Here is a 16,267-nt window from a genome sequence, read left to right on the forward strand (position 1 = left end):
GCCCAAGGTCACCCAGCTGGCTTTCACAGCTAAGGCAGGACTTGAACTCAAGGTCCCTTGCTTTCTAGCTGGGTGGCTTAACCACTAGACCAAACATGCTCTGAATTTCTATTTCTTTCTATCATGTTTAGAAATTTGATTCTCCAAAATTTGTCCTTCACATATGTTAGAGTTCAGTTTGATAATGTTCAGCTACCGCAGCTGTAAATGCAGAAACTGCTACTCCAAGAAACACATGTTTAATTTGTGCTTTGACAAGGCTGGTATTAGGCTGACCATAAAAAAATAGCCCTTAAAGAAGGGGTCCCCAAACTTCTGGGAGTTGAAGTCCACAAGTCTTAAAGTTGCCAAGTTTGGAGACCTCTGCTTTCAAAGAAGAATGGACACAGGAGGATGTTGCCTTCTTCAATGTCTTTATTTTAACAGAATAAAAGAGTTGGAAGGGGAAAATGGGCCCGTTTTGTCACTTCCAGTATTTCTGGAAATACAGCAAGTGACGAAACGGGCTTATTTTTCGGCCTGAAAAGGCTTTCCTCAAGCCTCTGGGAGGCCGAAAAAGGCCTCAAAAAGGCCAAAAATCAGCTGTGAGGCACGCGCATGCCCAGTGAGGTAAGTTTTCTAGCGGCTCGTGTGCCATCACAAATGGCTCTGCGTGCCATAGGTTCGCCATCATAGTTCTAGTCCAATCTTCTACTCAGGCAATATATCTGAAATATACTATTTCAGACAAGTGGTTGTCCAGTCTCCTCTTAAAAACTTCCAGTGTTGGAACACCCACAACTTCTGGATGCACAAAATTTTCTAACAGACTGTAATGATGGAACCAATTATGAGCTCCTTAGTTGGAACACATATGGAGTTAACAGGCAGTCCTTAACTGCCACAAACGAGCTCAACATTTTAGTTGCTAAGCAAGTTGTTAAGGGAATTGTTAAGGAAGTTGTGTCCCATTTTACGCCTTTTCCTGCCATCGTTGTTAAGTGAACCACTGCAGTTGTTAAGTTAGTAACACGGTTGAGTCCGACTTCCCCATTGACTTTGCTTGTCAGAAGTTCACAGAAGGTGAACACAAGACTGCACAAGATACTGCAACGGTCACAAATACAAGCCAGTTGCCAAGCTTTTTTACTCTGGGAATGTTGCAACGGCCGTAAGTGTGAAAAACAGACATAAGTCAATTATTTTAGTGCCATTGTAACTTTGTGTGGTTGCTAAAGGAATGCATGCAAGGAGTATCTGTATGACCTCTCCAAACCCAATGTGGACTAATGCAGAGGTCTCCAAACTTGGCAACTTTAAGACTGGTGGACTTCAACTCCCAGAATTCTCCAGCCAGCTATGCTGGCTGGAGAATTCTGGGAGTTGAAGTCCACCAGTCTTAAAGTTGCCAAGTTGAGACCCTGAGCTAATTGAAAGCTTAACACAAGACACAATCAGCTACACGCATCTTAATTAGGTTGGAAGAGGGAAAAACCTTAATTCTGTCTGAAGAACATGGCAAGCCTACGGGAAACGATCTGATTACAGGTTTGCAAATACAGGGAGTCTTCAACTTACAATGGTTCGCTTAGTGACCATTCAAAATTACAACAGCAAAAAATAAAGTTAAAAAATAAATAAACTGTTGCAATATCGCCGTGGACACACCATTAAATTTCAGACACTTGGCCACTGACTCATATTTACGACGGCTGTAGTGTCCCCGGGGTCACATGATCCCCTTTTGCGACCTTCTGACAAGCAAAGTCAATGGGGAAGCTGGATTTGCTTAACAACTTAACGGAGGTCTCACTTAGCAACAGAAATTTTGGGCTCGGTTGTGGTTGTAATTGGAGGAGCACCTGTTTGGGGAAACAGCTTTAAAAGCAATGATTAGGGGCTGTTGAATCCTTCTTTGCAAGTCCATCTCGACACTTTCCTTTTTAATTTCCTTTTTACATGACCATCATGTAAGTCATGATGGTCACAAAGCAGATCATCATGTGACCGACATGATTTCATGACATTTTTTTTTTTGTGATGGGTGTTAAGCAAATCTCGTGTGGTTAAGCGAATGTCCATGGTTATTAAGTGGATCTGTTATTTGCGATGGGGTGTTTTTTTCTGAAATCAGGAAATAAACACCCGTTTTCAGTAGAAACATTGTAAATCGTGATCACCTGACACTGCAAACAGCTGTAAATGTAGGCCTGTTTCCCAGTGCCCGAAATCCAGGATGGGACCTAGACGTTAGAACTGGGTCATAAATAAATTTGGGAGGACCCATCGTAATTCTAGTGACCGGCCTTAGGAATTTCTTTCCAAGTGACTGCAGGGAATGATCAAAAAAGTCAAGATGATGTTAGCCACCATATGGAGACCAAAGTTTTTTGGCCAAAGTCTGTCTGTCTGTCTGTCTCTCTATCTTTCTTTCATTCCCATCCTTTTCTTTTTCTCTCTCTTTTTCTCCTTCCCTCCTCTTTCTCTCTTTCTCACTCCTTTCCCAGCTCATACCCTCTCTTTCTGTCTCCCTCCCTCCTTTCTGTCTCTTTCTTTTTCTTTCTCCCTCCCTCCCCTCTTTCTTCTTTCTTTCTCTTTTTCTCCCATCCTTCTCTTTTTCTTTCTTTCCTGTCATTTTCTTTCTCTTTCTTTTCTGTCTCTCTTTCTTTTTGTCTTCCTTCCTTCCTCTCTCTCTTTCTCCCTCCCTCCTCCTTTCTGTCTCTTTTTCTTTCTTCTCCCTCCCTCCCCTTCTCTCTCACTTTCTTTCTCTTTTTCTCCCTCCCTTTCATGCCAGCCATCACCCCTGCAAGGCGACTGCTGGCATCACACCTTCACATCTGCTATGCCACCTTTTCTGAGACCACCCTGCGGGCACCTGCCTGCTTTCATACATTTCTCATTCAAAAGCAATTAAAATCCTTGTTTGAGCAGACTTACCATCATTGTAGTCCTTGCGACCCTGAGAGAGATGATACTGCCTCGGAAAGGTGCCGCCTTTTCCTCGGTCACAAAACGGGACATTGAAATCTGTCCAAGAAAGATGAACAAGGTAAAAAGATGGAAAATTTTTGGCCTGCTTGATTCCCTCCCGCCTGCCAAAGAAATCCAAGATGCCAGGAGCCCCTCCACCCCCCCAGTCTAACCCCCAGTTAAAAGTGGATTTAAGAGACAGAATTAAATAATAGGGTGTTCTTTTACAGCAGAGTCCCTCCCCTTGTTTTTACCCATGAAGAAAAGTATTAAAAGAGGGTTTTTTAAATCACTTTAGCACGTTCATTTCATCCCTGCGGCCTAGGTTTATTCGAAGAGTATATGTTACATACAGAATTTGTGTCTGTAATATTTACAGACAGCATATATGACAGCCCAAATTTTCCATTGCACAGCAATGGATGTTTTCCTCATTTTATCTCCTTTTTCCTGCAGTTGATAAGCGAATCACTGCAATTCTTCAATTAATTAATGATTAATCATTAAGCAAATCTGGCTTCCCTGTTGACTTTGCTAGTTGGAAACCAGCAGAAAGTTACAAAAAGTGATCCAGCGACTCTGGGACTCTGCCACCGTCATAAATTGGAGTCAGTTGCCAAGCGCCTAAATATTGATCACATGACCATGGGAATGCAGCCACAGTCATAAGTGTGAAAAACAGTTGTAACTCACTTTTTTCAGGGTCATAACTTCGTTATAGGCCATTGTGTAACGGTTGTAAGTTGAGCACTACTTATATACTTGCAAAATGAATGGTAGAATGTGCTATTTCATCCTGAACTCAATTTTTATTAGATTTTTTTTTATCCTGCCTTTATTATTCGTATAAATAACTCCAGGCAACAAACATATCCACCCTCTTTCTATTTCAACAACCCTGTGAACTAAGCTGGGCTGAGAGAAAGTGATGCCCCCAAATTGGCCCAAAGCTGGCTTTTGTGATAGAGGCAGGACTAGAACTCAGAGTCTCCTGGTGATTGGCCCAAAGTCCCCCAACTGGCTTTTGTGCCTGAGGCGGGACTAGAACTCACCGGCTCCCAGTGATTGGCCCAAAGTCCTGCTTTCGTGCCTGAGGCGGGACTAGAACTCACAGGCTCCTGGTGATTGGCCCAAAGTCCCCAAACTGGCTTTTGAGCCTGAGGCGGGACTAGAACTCAGAGTCTCTTTGTGATTGGCCCACAGTCCCCCAGTTGGCTTTTGTGTCTGAGTGGGAACTAGAACTCACAGGCTCCTGATTTCTATCCTGTGGCTTTAACTACTAGATCAAAATGGCTCATTTTTTTTTATTCCCAATATCTGCACAACGAAGCCATTAGCAGCTTCTCCAAGACAAGACACGTGACTTAAGAAAAACGAGAAATGGGCCACTTGATGAAAACAATATTTTTTTACAAAATAAAAAGACAATAAAGGAATGTGTTACAGAAAGCAAATATCACAGCCAGGAGAACTGGCTTAAATCTCATTTTGTTTCCTTTTGCAGCTCCGTTTAAGCCCAGTTATTATAAATCTTTCTCATTCTCAACAATCGCTCAGCCACTGCTTGATCATCGTTTCCTCAAAGAGTTCAGCTGTTTCTCCTTAATGTGCTGTTCTTGAATCAAAATATGTTGACGCGGCCCGTAATGAATGGGAAAAGAAAACAGCAGAGGGGCAGTCAAGTGAGCGGCTCAGGTAAATGAAATCTTAATTAAAAACTTGAACTCTGCACCCTGGAGGCATTATTAGAAATCCCCCAAGTCCCACAACCTAAATCTGAAATCAGCATCCAACATTTGGTGCAACTCAGTATCACTTCAAGCCAAACATTGACTGACTGACTGACTTTCTTTTCTTTCTTTTTCCTCCTTCCTTCTTCCCACCTTCCTTCCTTTCTGTTTCCTCCTCACCCTTTTCTTCCTTCCTCTGTCCATCAGTCTGTTTTTCCTTTTCCTTCCCCCATCTTTCTCTTTCTTTCTTTCCCTCTTTTTTTCTTCTTCTCTTTCTTTTCCTTCCTTCCTTCCCTCCTCCATCTATCTTTCTGTCTCTCTCTCTCTCACACACACACACTTTATCTCTTTCTTTCCCTTCCTTCCCTCCCTCCCTCTTTCTCTTTTTAAATCATCCCTGGGCCCTTTGCCATGTATTCATTTTTTAACAGGACAGGTCATGATAACATTAACATTGAACAAATGTTCCATGGATTTCACCAGCTTAGACAAGGACGCTTAAGTGGAGCAGATTAGACAGAATCAACTCTACAAGGAAAGTGTCAGATAACTAACGGTTGGGTTCGTGGAAGATCCCCGTTTTATGGGGCTGTCTGCGGGAGGCTTGCCATAATTCCCCTTTTCAGGCATCCTTCTAGATTTTCAGCTCTAACTTCTTTTTTTTTTTACATTCTTGCTTTGGGGCAAATTTTCACTCATTTTCAGCCTTCTAAGATTTTGGTGAGGCTTTGGTTACAGGTAATCCTCAACTTACAACCATTCACTGTTCAAAGTTACTAGGATACTGAAAAAAAAAAAAAGCGGCTCATGACCAGCCCTCACACTTACGATCGTGCAGCATTTCGCCCTAGGGTCATGTGATCAAAATTCAGGTGCCTGGAACCAGCATGCATTTATGACGGTTGCAACGTCCTGGGGTTGCGAGATCCCCAATTCCCGGCTGGCTTCCAATGACCAAAGTCAATGGGGGGTGAAGCTGGATTCACTTAGCCACCACTTGATTCACTTAATGACTGCAGGGATTCGCTTAACAACTGTGGCAAAAAAAAGTTGAGCAATTGCCTTGTTCTCAGCAATGAAAATTCTGGTCCCAATTGCGATCCTAAGTCAAGGATTATCTGCATATCAATCTTGGTTGAAGGCAACCATATTGGTCCTATACAATAAGTATTATACAATACTTATTACGACACAATAATATTATACAACGTTCACACAATACAATAACCCAGCATTCTTACCCAGACATTCAAAGCTGTCTTTGGTTTCTCTTGTTCTCCTTGAAATTGGTGTTTTGCTGAAAGAAGGACTGCACAAAAATAAAATAAAATTAGACATTTGAGAGATATGCTGAGCCATCAACATTGCTCATTCTTTGTCTGCTAACTCGCACCCTCCAATTACTCAGACTAAAAATCTTAACAATGCATAACATTTTAAAGCCCTGCATGAATTTTAAAATTAGCAATGCCTATCTTCTCCATATAAAAATGTTAGGCATCTTACACTAATAAAAACACCAGGGGCATGATGCGAAGCAGACGATTTAAATCACAGACGTGCTTTTTCCAAAAGGCAATTGGAATTCCTTGGGGTTTTTTTCCCCCCTTGAAAACATTTCTCTTCTCATCCAAGAAGCTTCTTTAGTTCTAACTGAAGAATTTTAGAACTGAGGTTAGAACTGAAGAAGTTTCCTGGATGAGAGGCAAAACGTCTTCAAGGAAAAACCAAGAAATTCCAATTGCCTTTTGCAAAAGCAGCTTTGGACTGCATAGGCTGATGACCTATAAACACCCCCTCCCGAGAGTAAAACAAGCCCCTTAAAAATCAGCAGCTCCATCTTAGTAGAGGTAGTCCTCGACTTACAATGGTTCATTTAGTGACCGTTTGAAGTTCCAACGGCACTGAAAAAAGTGACTTATGACCGCTTTTCAACACTTACAACCAATTACAACAGCACCCCCATGGCCGTGTGACCAAAATTCAGACGATTGGGAACTGACTCATATTTATGACGGTTGCAGGGGTCATGTGATCTGACTCGTACATTTGACAGTTGTTATGTGATTCCCTTTTGCGACCTTCGGACAAAACGGAGAAGCCAGATCCGCTTAACAGTTGTATTAACTAATTTAACAAACTGCAGTGATTCCCTTAACGTCCGTGGCAAGGACGGTCATAGGATGGGGCAAAGCTCAATTTAACAAATGTCTCACTCAGCAACTGTTGCAGTTGTAAGTCGAGGAGCTCTTCATTCTTTGCACTTAAGAAGAAGAAGGAGGAGGAGGAGGAGGAGGAGGAGGAGGAGGAGGAGGAGGAGGAGGAGGAGGAGGAGGAGGAGGAAGAAGAAGAAGAAGAAGAAGAAGAAGAAGAAGAAGAAGAAGAAGAAGAAGAAGAAGAAGAAGAAGAAGAAGAAGAAGAAGAAGAAGAAGAAGAAGAAGAAGAAGAAGAAGAAGAAGAAGAAGAAGAAGAAGAAGAAGAAGAAGAAGAAGAAGAAGAAGAAGAAGAAGAAGAAAGAAGAAGAAGAAGAAGAAGAAGAAGAAGAATTAAGCTCTCCGGTTCTTACCTCTCTACGGATCGTTCGAGGGACTGACAACTGCTAGAAAGTGAGTTGTTTGGGCTGATAAATGGATCCAACAACTTTGAGAGAAAACAGAAGGAGAGAAACGAGGGTTTCAGAATGGGTATGACATCGCCCCGAGTGCGTCTACTTAACCCGCGTGCTATGCCAGTGATGGCGAACCTTTTCGGCACTGAGTGCCCAAGCCGGAATGCGCGTGGCATGTGTGGGTGCCGGAGCGCTGGAAACCCAAAGACTGAATGCCTGTTTTGGGGGCATTCTTGGTGTCATTTCCAGAGTGTTTTTTCCAGACATTTTCAGGCCATTTTTGATCTAAAAACGGCCTGAAAGACAACCTGCTTTGGGGCATTTTTCAGGTCATTTTCTGGCCGTTTTTCAGGCCAAAAACAGCCTGAAAAAGGCCCAGAAAATGGCTGGAAAACAGCCCAGGAAACGGCCTGAAAAATGGCCTGTTTTTTTTGGCCATTTTTCTGCAAAGACCAGCTGGCTGGCATCATGTGCAGGCCAGAAACCAGAAGAGCAGCTGGCGACAGTGTGCATGCCCACAGAAAGGGCTCTGTGTGCCACCTCTGGCATGCACGCGATAGGTTTGCCTTCACGGTGCTATGCTAACCGAGCAGAAGGACTATTCAGTTAGTTAGGGGGAGGATTCCCAGGGATCTCCACGGGGTTAAATCAAGCGGGTAGATTTCCCCTCCTTTCCCCCCTCCCCTCCTGCCACCCCAGAGTTAAGGACTTTGGGCAACCCGTTTCCGAGGCAACTTACGTTTTGGTCCATGGTTTCGGGGATAAATTCTCCCTCGCTGTTGATGCTGGTGTATGACCCCTGACGGGCGATCTGCTGCTGCTCTTCGGGAACACTTCCAGGAGGCGGAGAACTCCGGCCGGTGTGCAGAGATCCTGCAAACCAGGCAGAGGTTATCACGGGGAGACCGATACAGCGGATCCCAACCCCAGGGAATGGAGAGTGGCCTTAAGGGGAACAGGCCTGGCAACCGAGTCGCTGAGCAGGCCCCAAGGAAAATAAGACTTAGGAGAAAGCAGAATAAAACAGAGTTGGAAGGGACCTTGGAGGTATTCTAGCCAAGCAGGAGGCCCTATACCATTTCAGACAAATATCTATGCAATCTCTTCTTTAAAAAAAATCTCCAATATTGGAGCATCCACAACTTCTGGAGGGAAGTTGTTCCACTCGTTAATTGTTGTCACTGTCAGGAAAATTCTCCTTCTAGGTTGCTTCTCTTCTTGATTAGTTTCCATCCAGGGATTCCTTTGCTCTGCCTTCAGGTGCTTTGGAAAATAGGTAGACCCCCTCTTCTTTGTGGCAGTCCCTTAAATATTGGAATATGTCACCCCTAGTTCTTCTTTGCACCTCTAATGCAGAAATTTGCGTGCACCATGCCAAACAATGATGGACGCGAGAATCTGCCCTTAATGGAAGCAGAGGAGAGACTCTGTCCTGCTAAGATTGGCACCCCTACAGATGTTTTGGGTTACAACTTCCTGAAGCGTTCATACAACATGACCAAACCCCACGGAGGGTACCAGTTTCAGAGAGAAGACCTAGCTTAGAGATCTTCCATGGCCAAGGAGAACATCTGAAACCTTCAACAAGCATATAAAACTTACTGAGCGATGAGTTCACTACTAAGAACAGAACAACCGAGTTAGAAGGAATCTTGGCGGTCTTCTAGTCCAAACTAGAAAAGAAGAAGACCCTATTCCATTCCAGACAAATGGCTGTCCAATCTCTTCTTGAAACCCTCCAGTGTTGGAGCACCCACAACTTCTGAAGGCAAGTCGTTCCACCGATCAATTGTTCCCACAGTCAGGAAGTTTCTCCTTATTTCTAAGCTGCTTCCCTCCTTGATCCATCATCTATCGGAACTGCTAAACCGACTCCATGCCCATCCTTCTGTCCCAGAATAACAGTGACCGTCCTGAAAACCCCCAGATATTTTTGAACTGATCATACAGGCTGAAAGTGACAGAAACTGAATCTCAGCTTTAGATAGGACTTGTAACGGCTTAGAGTTATACCTCATAGAGGAGGTGCACAGCATAAAAATGTAATAAATGACTAAATATCAAAGGCTGACCCCTTCGTTTGAAAGCTGGTGGCATCTCAACCCTCTTCCTTTTGGAAATCCTCTGGGCTTTACACATCCCAGTCTATCTCCTTTGTCTTGGGATAGCTGCTTCCTAGTTACTTTCTACCCCTTCTCTTTGTGAGGTGTTTTTCTGTTTAGAAATACAGATTCCCACACCCAACACTGACTATGACACATAATTAGTTGAACTAGAATCATCACCAACATCTCTCTCCAGATTTGGCTCCGACATTCATCCCGAAACACATATTGGATTCAGGATCTGCTATCCTTTGATGGACAGGTCCTCTGAAGCATTAGATAGTCTACCCCTGGTACTGTATTTTTTTATCTCCCCTTTCCTGAACTATACGCATAGTTGACTGGCAACCAACTTTGGGATGAGAATTTTCCTTGCTAAGCCATTTGGTTGTTGTTACGTGAGGGCATCCAAATTTTTATAACTACCATTGTTAAGGAACTCACTGCAATTGTTCAGTGAATCCCACGGTTGTAAAGGTCACATACAGCAGACACCTAACCTTGCGATGCTACAACTCTTGTAAATACGTCCCAGTTGCCAAGGGCCCAAATTTCAATTGTGTGACCGTGAAGATGACACAATAGTTGCTAAGCCCAAAATCTGCCCCTAAGTCATGGGGCTTTTTTTTCTTTTATGCCATTGTAACTTCACACGGTTGGTAAATGAATCATTTTAAGTCAAGGATCCACCTGTATTCAGCCTTCAAAACTGTAATAAGCTGAGCACCTATCCACATTCCTCAGTATCCCATTCTGCCTCTAGATTGTTTTCCTCCCACAGAAAATGCCAAATGTTGTGATTCTTCCTTCCTCAACCATCCCCAAAAGGATAAAAACCTGATTTATTGTGAGGGGGGGGGGGAGGAAAATTACCTTTTTCGGTCATTCCAGGCCATTGTGGGAAGGAAGAGTTGGAATCCTCCATCACTGTAGGTTTGACACCCTGCTCCCTTTCACATATTCCTCCCCGACTGCTCGTTGAGGGGGACCTCTTGCCAAGCCCTCCCTCCTCTTCTCCAAAAGAAGAATCTTTTGGGTGTTCTGCCAGCAGCCAATAGATATAGATATATATATAATCTCCAAATGTCATTGGTCGGTTAATCAGCCCAGCTGGCAAACCGAAGGACAGCACCAAAACATACACATGGTGTTCAAGCACACGATGACATCTACAGAGGCTTCATGGAACAACAGACCAAGCACATTTTGTTTCTCAGACAGCTTCACCAAATACCTCCTAATATCCTGAGGAAAAAGTTCAATGGCAACGCAAAGGAAGGGGAAAAAAAACACCATAATTCTTTTTTTTTTTTTTAAAACAAGTTTTATTAAAAGTTTCAACAACAAACAAATCATTACATATTGAATCTTTCCCTGTTTTTCTACAATAATTTCCCCAATATTCTCATAAAACACAAACAAACACAAACAAACATAAAAAAATCTTTTAGTAAAGTACCTTGGCCCCAGTTACCTCTCTTTGCATGGGCTAAAATAATAACACATATCACTCTTCACATTTCTATCTTATTTAATCCATCTTAATAAATCATTAAATTGTATCTTTGCCCATTCATTTATCCCTCTATCTCTTCTTATAATAAAAGAAAAAAATTTCTCCTGAAATCACTAATCAGAGTATGATGCCTTTCTATCCTCCCCCTAAGTTAGTAAAATTAACATTCAACATAACAAATACCCAATTTGGTTCTGCTTGGTACATTCTATCCACCAAAAATGTTTAAATACATTGTATCCTCCTTTCCTTCGATATTTTATTACATTTTAAAAATCAATCATTAATAAAAACTTCAACATTTTAATTTCTTATTAAATCTTAAAGCATTCTAATTTACTATTTCAAATATAAATGTTACAATACCATCTTCTGTACCTTAGCAGAATCTTTCTTACAGAAAATTATATTTCATCCTTTATCTCTAAAAAAAATCCCTCTTCTCCCATCCAATTTTAAAGCTTTGAGGCTTTTCTCCGCCTTTCCCCTTTCTTTCTTCCCCACCAAATCTTCCTACCCCCTTCTTCTTCTAACCTCTGCCTTGCTGGGATCCCTTCTCTGTTGCATTCCCTTTTCTCTTGTTTGTTATCATTATATTTACTTTGCATCATATTTTTCTCTTTCTCAAATGTTTTTTTAGATCTTAAGTCCTTCATTTTCCTTGCTCTCTTCCTTCCTTCTTCCTTAGATAAGTTTTGGAATTCAATGAAGATGGCGTCTTCATCTCTTCCTTGTTGTTCTTCTTCCATTTCCATCTGTTCCATTGTCTGTTGGTAATTGACCAGCGCCATTTCTAGAAATAGAAAAGCTTTTTCCATGCCATCTTTGCAGATTGCTTTTGTTTGCTCATATTCATCCCTCAGGTCTTCAAAAAGGAAAGCCATTATAAATAAGTCTTTTCTTTTCTTTATTCCTCTTTCTTCTTGCACCAACCAAATATTCCGAGAGAAAGGCAAAACAATCCCAAAATCCACAATCCTCAATAAATCCAAGCAAGCCAAAATTCCCCCTTCCTCTTCCAGGGGTGGTATCAAACAAATAAAAAAAAAGAATCCAAGTCTATATTTTAAAGCCTTATTAAGATTGTATTTCTGTCCTCAAGTCTTCAAGGCATCTCCTCCAACAAGATCCAAATTTATATATTTTCTTTATCCTCTCCCTTCCGGCTTAATTCCGTCGGGAGGAGAGTAAACTTTCCTTCAGCACCTCAAAACAGCCGCTTTTTTTTCTCTTGTGGAAGAAATCATCAAAAAACCATCTTTTCCAGGAATTAAATTAAATAAATCTCAAAGCCCTGGGTCGACCAAGAAGAACTTTTACTTTCAATAACTTTCTCTTCTTCCTCCTGCGCATACTTGCCCGGCTGTCAACTTCTTTGTGGCGGCCATTACGGACCGCCGCTGCACTGCGTCCTGGTAACAGGGGTTCTGCCGGCCAGGGAGGGGTCTGCAACACCCCAAACCCTTCCTCCGGATCCCCCTTACCTTCAGCTACCCCTGCAGGGCAGCCTTGCTCCGCACCCGTCCGGTCGAAGCCCCAAAACGGCTAGCGCGGCAGAGGATCGCGCAGCCAGCGAATCCCTACCGCTCGCGAGCCGACAAACCGGAAACCCAAAAAACACCATAATTCTTTAAAAAAAAAAAAAAAATCTATGCTTTGGCCTTCTAGGAATCTCACAGCGAAAGGACTAAGGCCGCTGTAGGAACAGGGATGAAAAATATTCAATTAATTCTATTTAAATATTAATTTAATTTAAATATTATATCTAGCTACTTCCCTATCTATCCACCTACCTACTTTGCTCCCTACCTACATCGATGGACCGCTTCCCCGAAAATATGACCTACCTTGAAAGTAAGTCCTAGACTGATTTTTACACATGCACCCAATATAAGCCCTACCCCCCCCAAATAAGCCCTAATTAAGACCCCGCCCACTCCAGAGTGCACAAGTAAAAATTAAGCTAGGGTGGGGATGAGGGCATGGAGCTGCCCTGCTAGTTACCTTTGGACACTTGTAGCCAGACCTCACATACCCCGACATCTGACTTGCCAGCCCTGCCGGCAAGGTTTTCCTGAAGGTCTCTGGATTAATCCAGAGCTCTGTTATCAGAAAACCTTGCCAGCTGCAGAAGAAGTAGTTCCTGAAGGCCTCTGATAGCGAAAAGGAAGACGGAGGTGACAACCGCAAGTGAGTGGATGGTAGCCCCCGAAAATAAGACCTGGTGCCTTTTTTTTGGTGGGAAAAAAAATATAAGACAGGGTCTTATTTTTGGGAAAATACAGTATCTACCTACCTACCTACCTACCATCCATCCATCCACCCACCTACATCTAATCTAATCTGATCTGATCAAATATATTTATTTAAATATTTAGCATTCATTTGGCTGGCGTAGAGAAAAGAAGGATTAGAATGACATGATAGCACTCTTCCAATATTTGAGGACTGCCACAAAGAGGAGAGGGTCAACCTAATCTCCAGAGCGCCTGAAGGCAGAACAAGAAGCACCGGATGGAAACTATTGAAGGAGAGAAGCAACCTGGAATTAATGGGAAATTTCCTGACAGTGAGAACGATTAATCAACGGAACGATTGGCCTCCAGGAGTTGTGGATGCTCCAATATTGGAGATTTTTAAAAAAGCCATTTGTCTGAAATTATATATGGCTGTGATAGCGAACCTATGGCACGCATGCAGGAAGTGGCACGCAGAGCCGTCACCTGGAACTGATCGCATGCGCGCGCGTGCCCCCACCAGCCAGCTGACGGTCGGGTATCTGCCGCGCATGCGTGGGGGGATTTGTGCACATGGGATATGCATGCACGGGGGGTGGGGCATGCATGGGGGCGTGTGTGCATGCGCAGTGGGGCGGGTGGTTGCATGCATGCATGTATTGCATTATGGGTGCAGGCATGTGTGCGCGCACACACTTTCGGCACACGACGACAAATAGGTTAGCCATCACTGGTACTTGGGTCTCTACTTGAGCAGCGGACTGAACTAGAAGACCTCTAAGGTCTCCTCCAGCTCAACTCTAATTTTAATTCTTCGCTTAGACCATTTCTGGGGCATTTTATGACTTTTTGGCTGTCCCTGTCCAGTCAGTATGGATTGTTTTTATTTTGATGAAAGATAAGGTAAATGTTTCCTTATCAGTCATGTCTTCTTCTAGGGGACGGTAGTCATCTCTGTTTTTTGGCCGAGGGAACCAAGACACTTCCATGGTCATGTGGCCATCACGGCTACAGGCCAAAGGCACATGCAATGCTATTACCTTCCCACTAAGTGGCATCTATAAATGGTACCTATTTATCTATCTATAAGTGGTACCTATTTATCTACTCACACTTGCATCAGAGGTGGGTATTCAGCAGGTTCTGACTGGTTTTGGAGAACCGGTAGAGGAAATTTTGAGTAGTTTGGAGAACCAGCAAAATTCATCTCTGGCTGGCCCCGCCCCCACCTATTCTCTGCCTCCCATTGAGTCCCAGCTGATTGGCTGGGCCTTCTTTGGTTGCCCAGCACAGGAGAAGGGAGCTGGAAAGCAGGTTAGTGGGGTGGGAAGGCAATAGGGATTTTACAGTATCCTTCCCCTGCAACGCCTACGAAGCCACGCCCACAGAACCAGTAATAAAAAAAACTGAACCCCACCACTGACTTGCATGCTTTTGAAGTGCTAGGTGGGCAGGAGCTGGAGCAAATAATGGGCACTTACCCTATCTTGTGGCACTCAGGGTCTCAAACCTGGACTGTGAGCTCTCCAGCTGACAAGCTCAGTGTCTTTAACCACTAAGCCATCGTGCCTCCTTTCTATCTTGAAATGACTATTTCCCCCCCAATTTACGTGCATGCCTATGCACTTTGAACAGCTTTATTGGTTCAGCCCTCCACAACAGCTTCTCACGTGGCTCCTTGGGAAAAGTAATTTGCCCATTCTCGCCGTAGACAAATTTCCCTGCAATCCAGCCATCTAACAGAAGATGAGATTTCAACTCCTACCAGTGTCACTAGAACATAGCAAGGAACTGCGGAAGTCCCAAATATCAGCTACGGACCTAGTGGTCTATCTTTGGTTGTATCTGCCATTTCTGGAATGGTGAGATCTGCCATCCCAAAACATGTGGAAATCCACTTGGGAGGCCAAGCTGCCTTGCCGATGAAGAACAACGGCTTATAGTTTGGGACCTTGGAAGGGACCTTGGAGGTCTTCTAACCCAGTGATCCCCAACCTTTTTATGGCGCGGCCCGGTACCGGCATTAGCTGGGCGCCGCCATCTTTTTGATGAAAAAGTGCTTCCGGTGAGCTTTCTACCGGAAAAGCTCACCGGGCTTTTTCATCAAAAGATGGCGGCGCCAACTAAACCACGACCCGGTAGGACTTGTTCCAGCGGACCGGTGGTTGGGGACCCCTGTTCTAACCCAACCTCCCTGCTCCAGCAGGAGACCCTAAATACTTTCAGACAAATGGCTATCCACTCTCTTTTTAAAAGCCTCCAGCGATGGAGCACATACAACTTTTGATGCCCAGTCCTTCCATTGGTTGATTGCTCTCACTGTTAGGAAATATCTCCTTAGTTCTCGGTTGGTTCTCTCCTTGATTAGTTTCCAACTATTGCTTCTTGTCCTGCCTTCAGGTGCTTTGGACGATGGGTCGACCCCTTCTTCTTTGGGGCAGCCCCTCAAATGTTGGAAGACTGCCATCACGTCACCCCTCATCCTTGTTTTCACTACAATAGACATACCCAGTTCCTGTAACCGTTCTTCATATGTTTTTAGCCCCTAGTGCCCTAATTATTTTAGGGGGTCAAAGAAGATATTTTATTGGTGGGAGTCTACCTAGAAGTTTCAACTCTAGGTAGCAGGGACTTAAATTTGCTCTCCTAAGCTTCTGACAACAATCCTAGATACGGGCACCCTTGGTTCTCTATATTATTCTTCATGGAAGGTAACATTATTAGACAGGATATTACTCATAGAAGAGAATATTTGTACCTCAAGGCTGTGGCACATGATGTTCCCAAGTTTAGTAATGAAACATCTGCAAAAAAAAAAAAAAAAAAGCCGCCAAGCTCAGAGAGCACCAAAGGACCCCACAGATAGGGCATTCCCAGGGGTAAAGGTTTTCCACTGGTCTGGAGGTTGAGCTTATGGGTCGCCAGTAGAGCAGTGTTTCTTTAGACCAGTGCTTCTCAACCCTAGAGTCTTTGAGAGGACTTCAACTCCCAGAATTGAAGACCAGTTTTTCTCAACCCTAGAGTTTTTGAGAGGACTTCAACTCCCAGAATTGAAGACCAAGTGCTTCTGAACCTTAGAGTCTTTGAGAGGACTTCAACTCCCAGAATTGAAGACCAGTGCT

At 43.5% G+C, this 16,267-nt stretch overlaps 1 protein-coding gene across 2 annotated transcripts in view; it reads right to left on the reverse strand.

The window, feature by feature from the left end:
- The window catches only part of LOC113419489 (mitogen-activated protein kinase kinase kinase 3-like), a 95,325-nt gene that overhangs the window by 21,381 nt on the left and 57,677 nt on the right, over positions 1 to 16,267 (reverse strand). For both annotated transcript variants that reach the window (XM_087946972.1, XM_087946971.1), the window contains 4 exons: positions 8,027 to 8,160; positions 7,246 to 7,319; positions 5,921 to 5,988; positions 2,917 to 3,006 (listed from right to left, as the gene is read on the reverse strand). In XM_087946972.1, coding sequence (XP_087803098.1) covers positions 2,917 to 3,006; positions 5,921 to 5,988; positions 7,246 to 7,319; positions 8,027 to 8,160 — 366 coding nt within the window. The remainder of the gene's footprint in view (positions 1 to 2,916; positions 3,007 to 5,920; positions 5,989 to 7,245; positions 7,320 to 8,026; positions 8,161 to 16,267) is intronic.

This window comes from Notechis scutatus, chromosome Z (genome assembly GCF_049901735.1).
Source record: "Notechis scutatus isolate UNSWTSFEM ecotype Mainland chromosome Z, rNotScu1.2, whole genome shotgun sequence".
Classification (NCBI taxonomy): Eukaryota; Metazoa; Chordata; class Lepidosauria; order Squamata; family Elapidae; genus Notechis; species Notechis scutatus.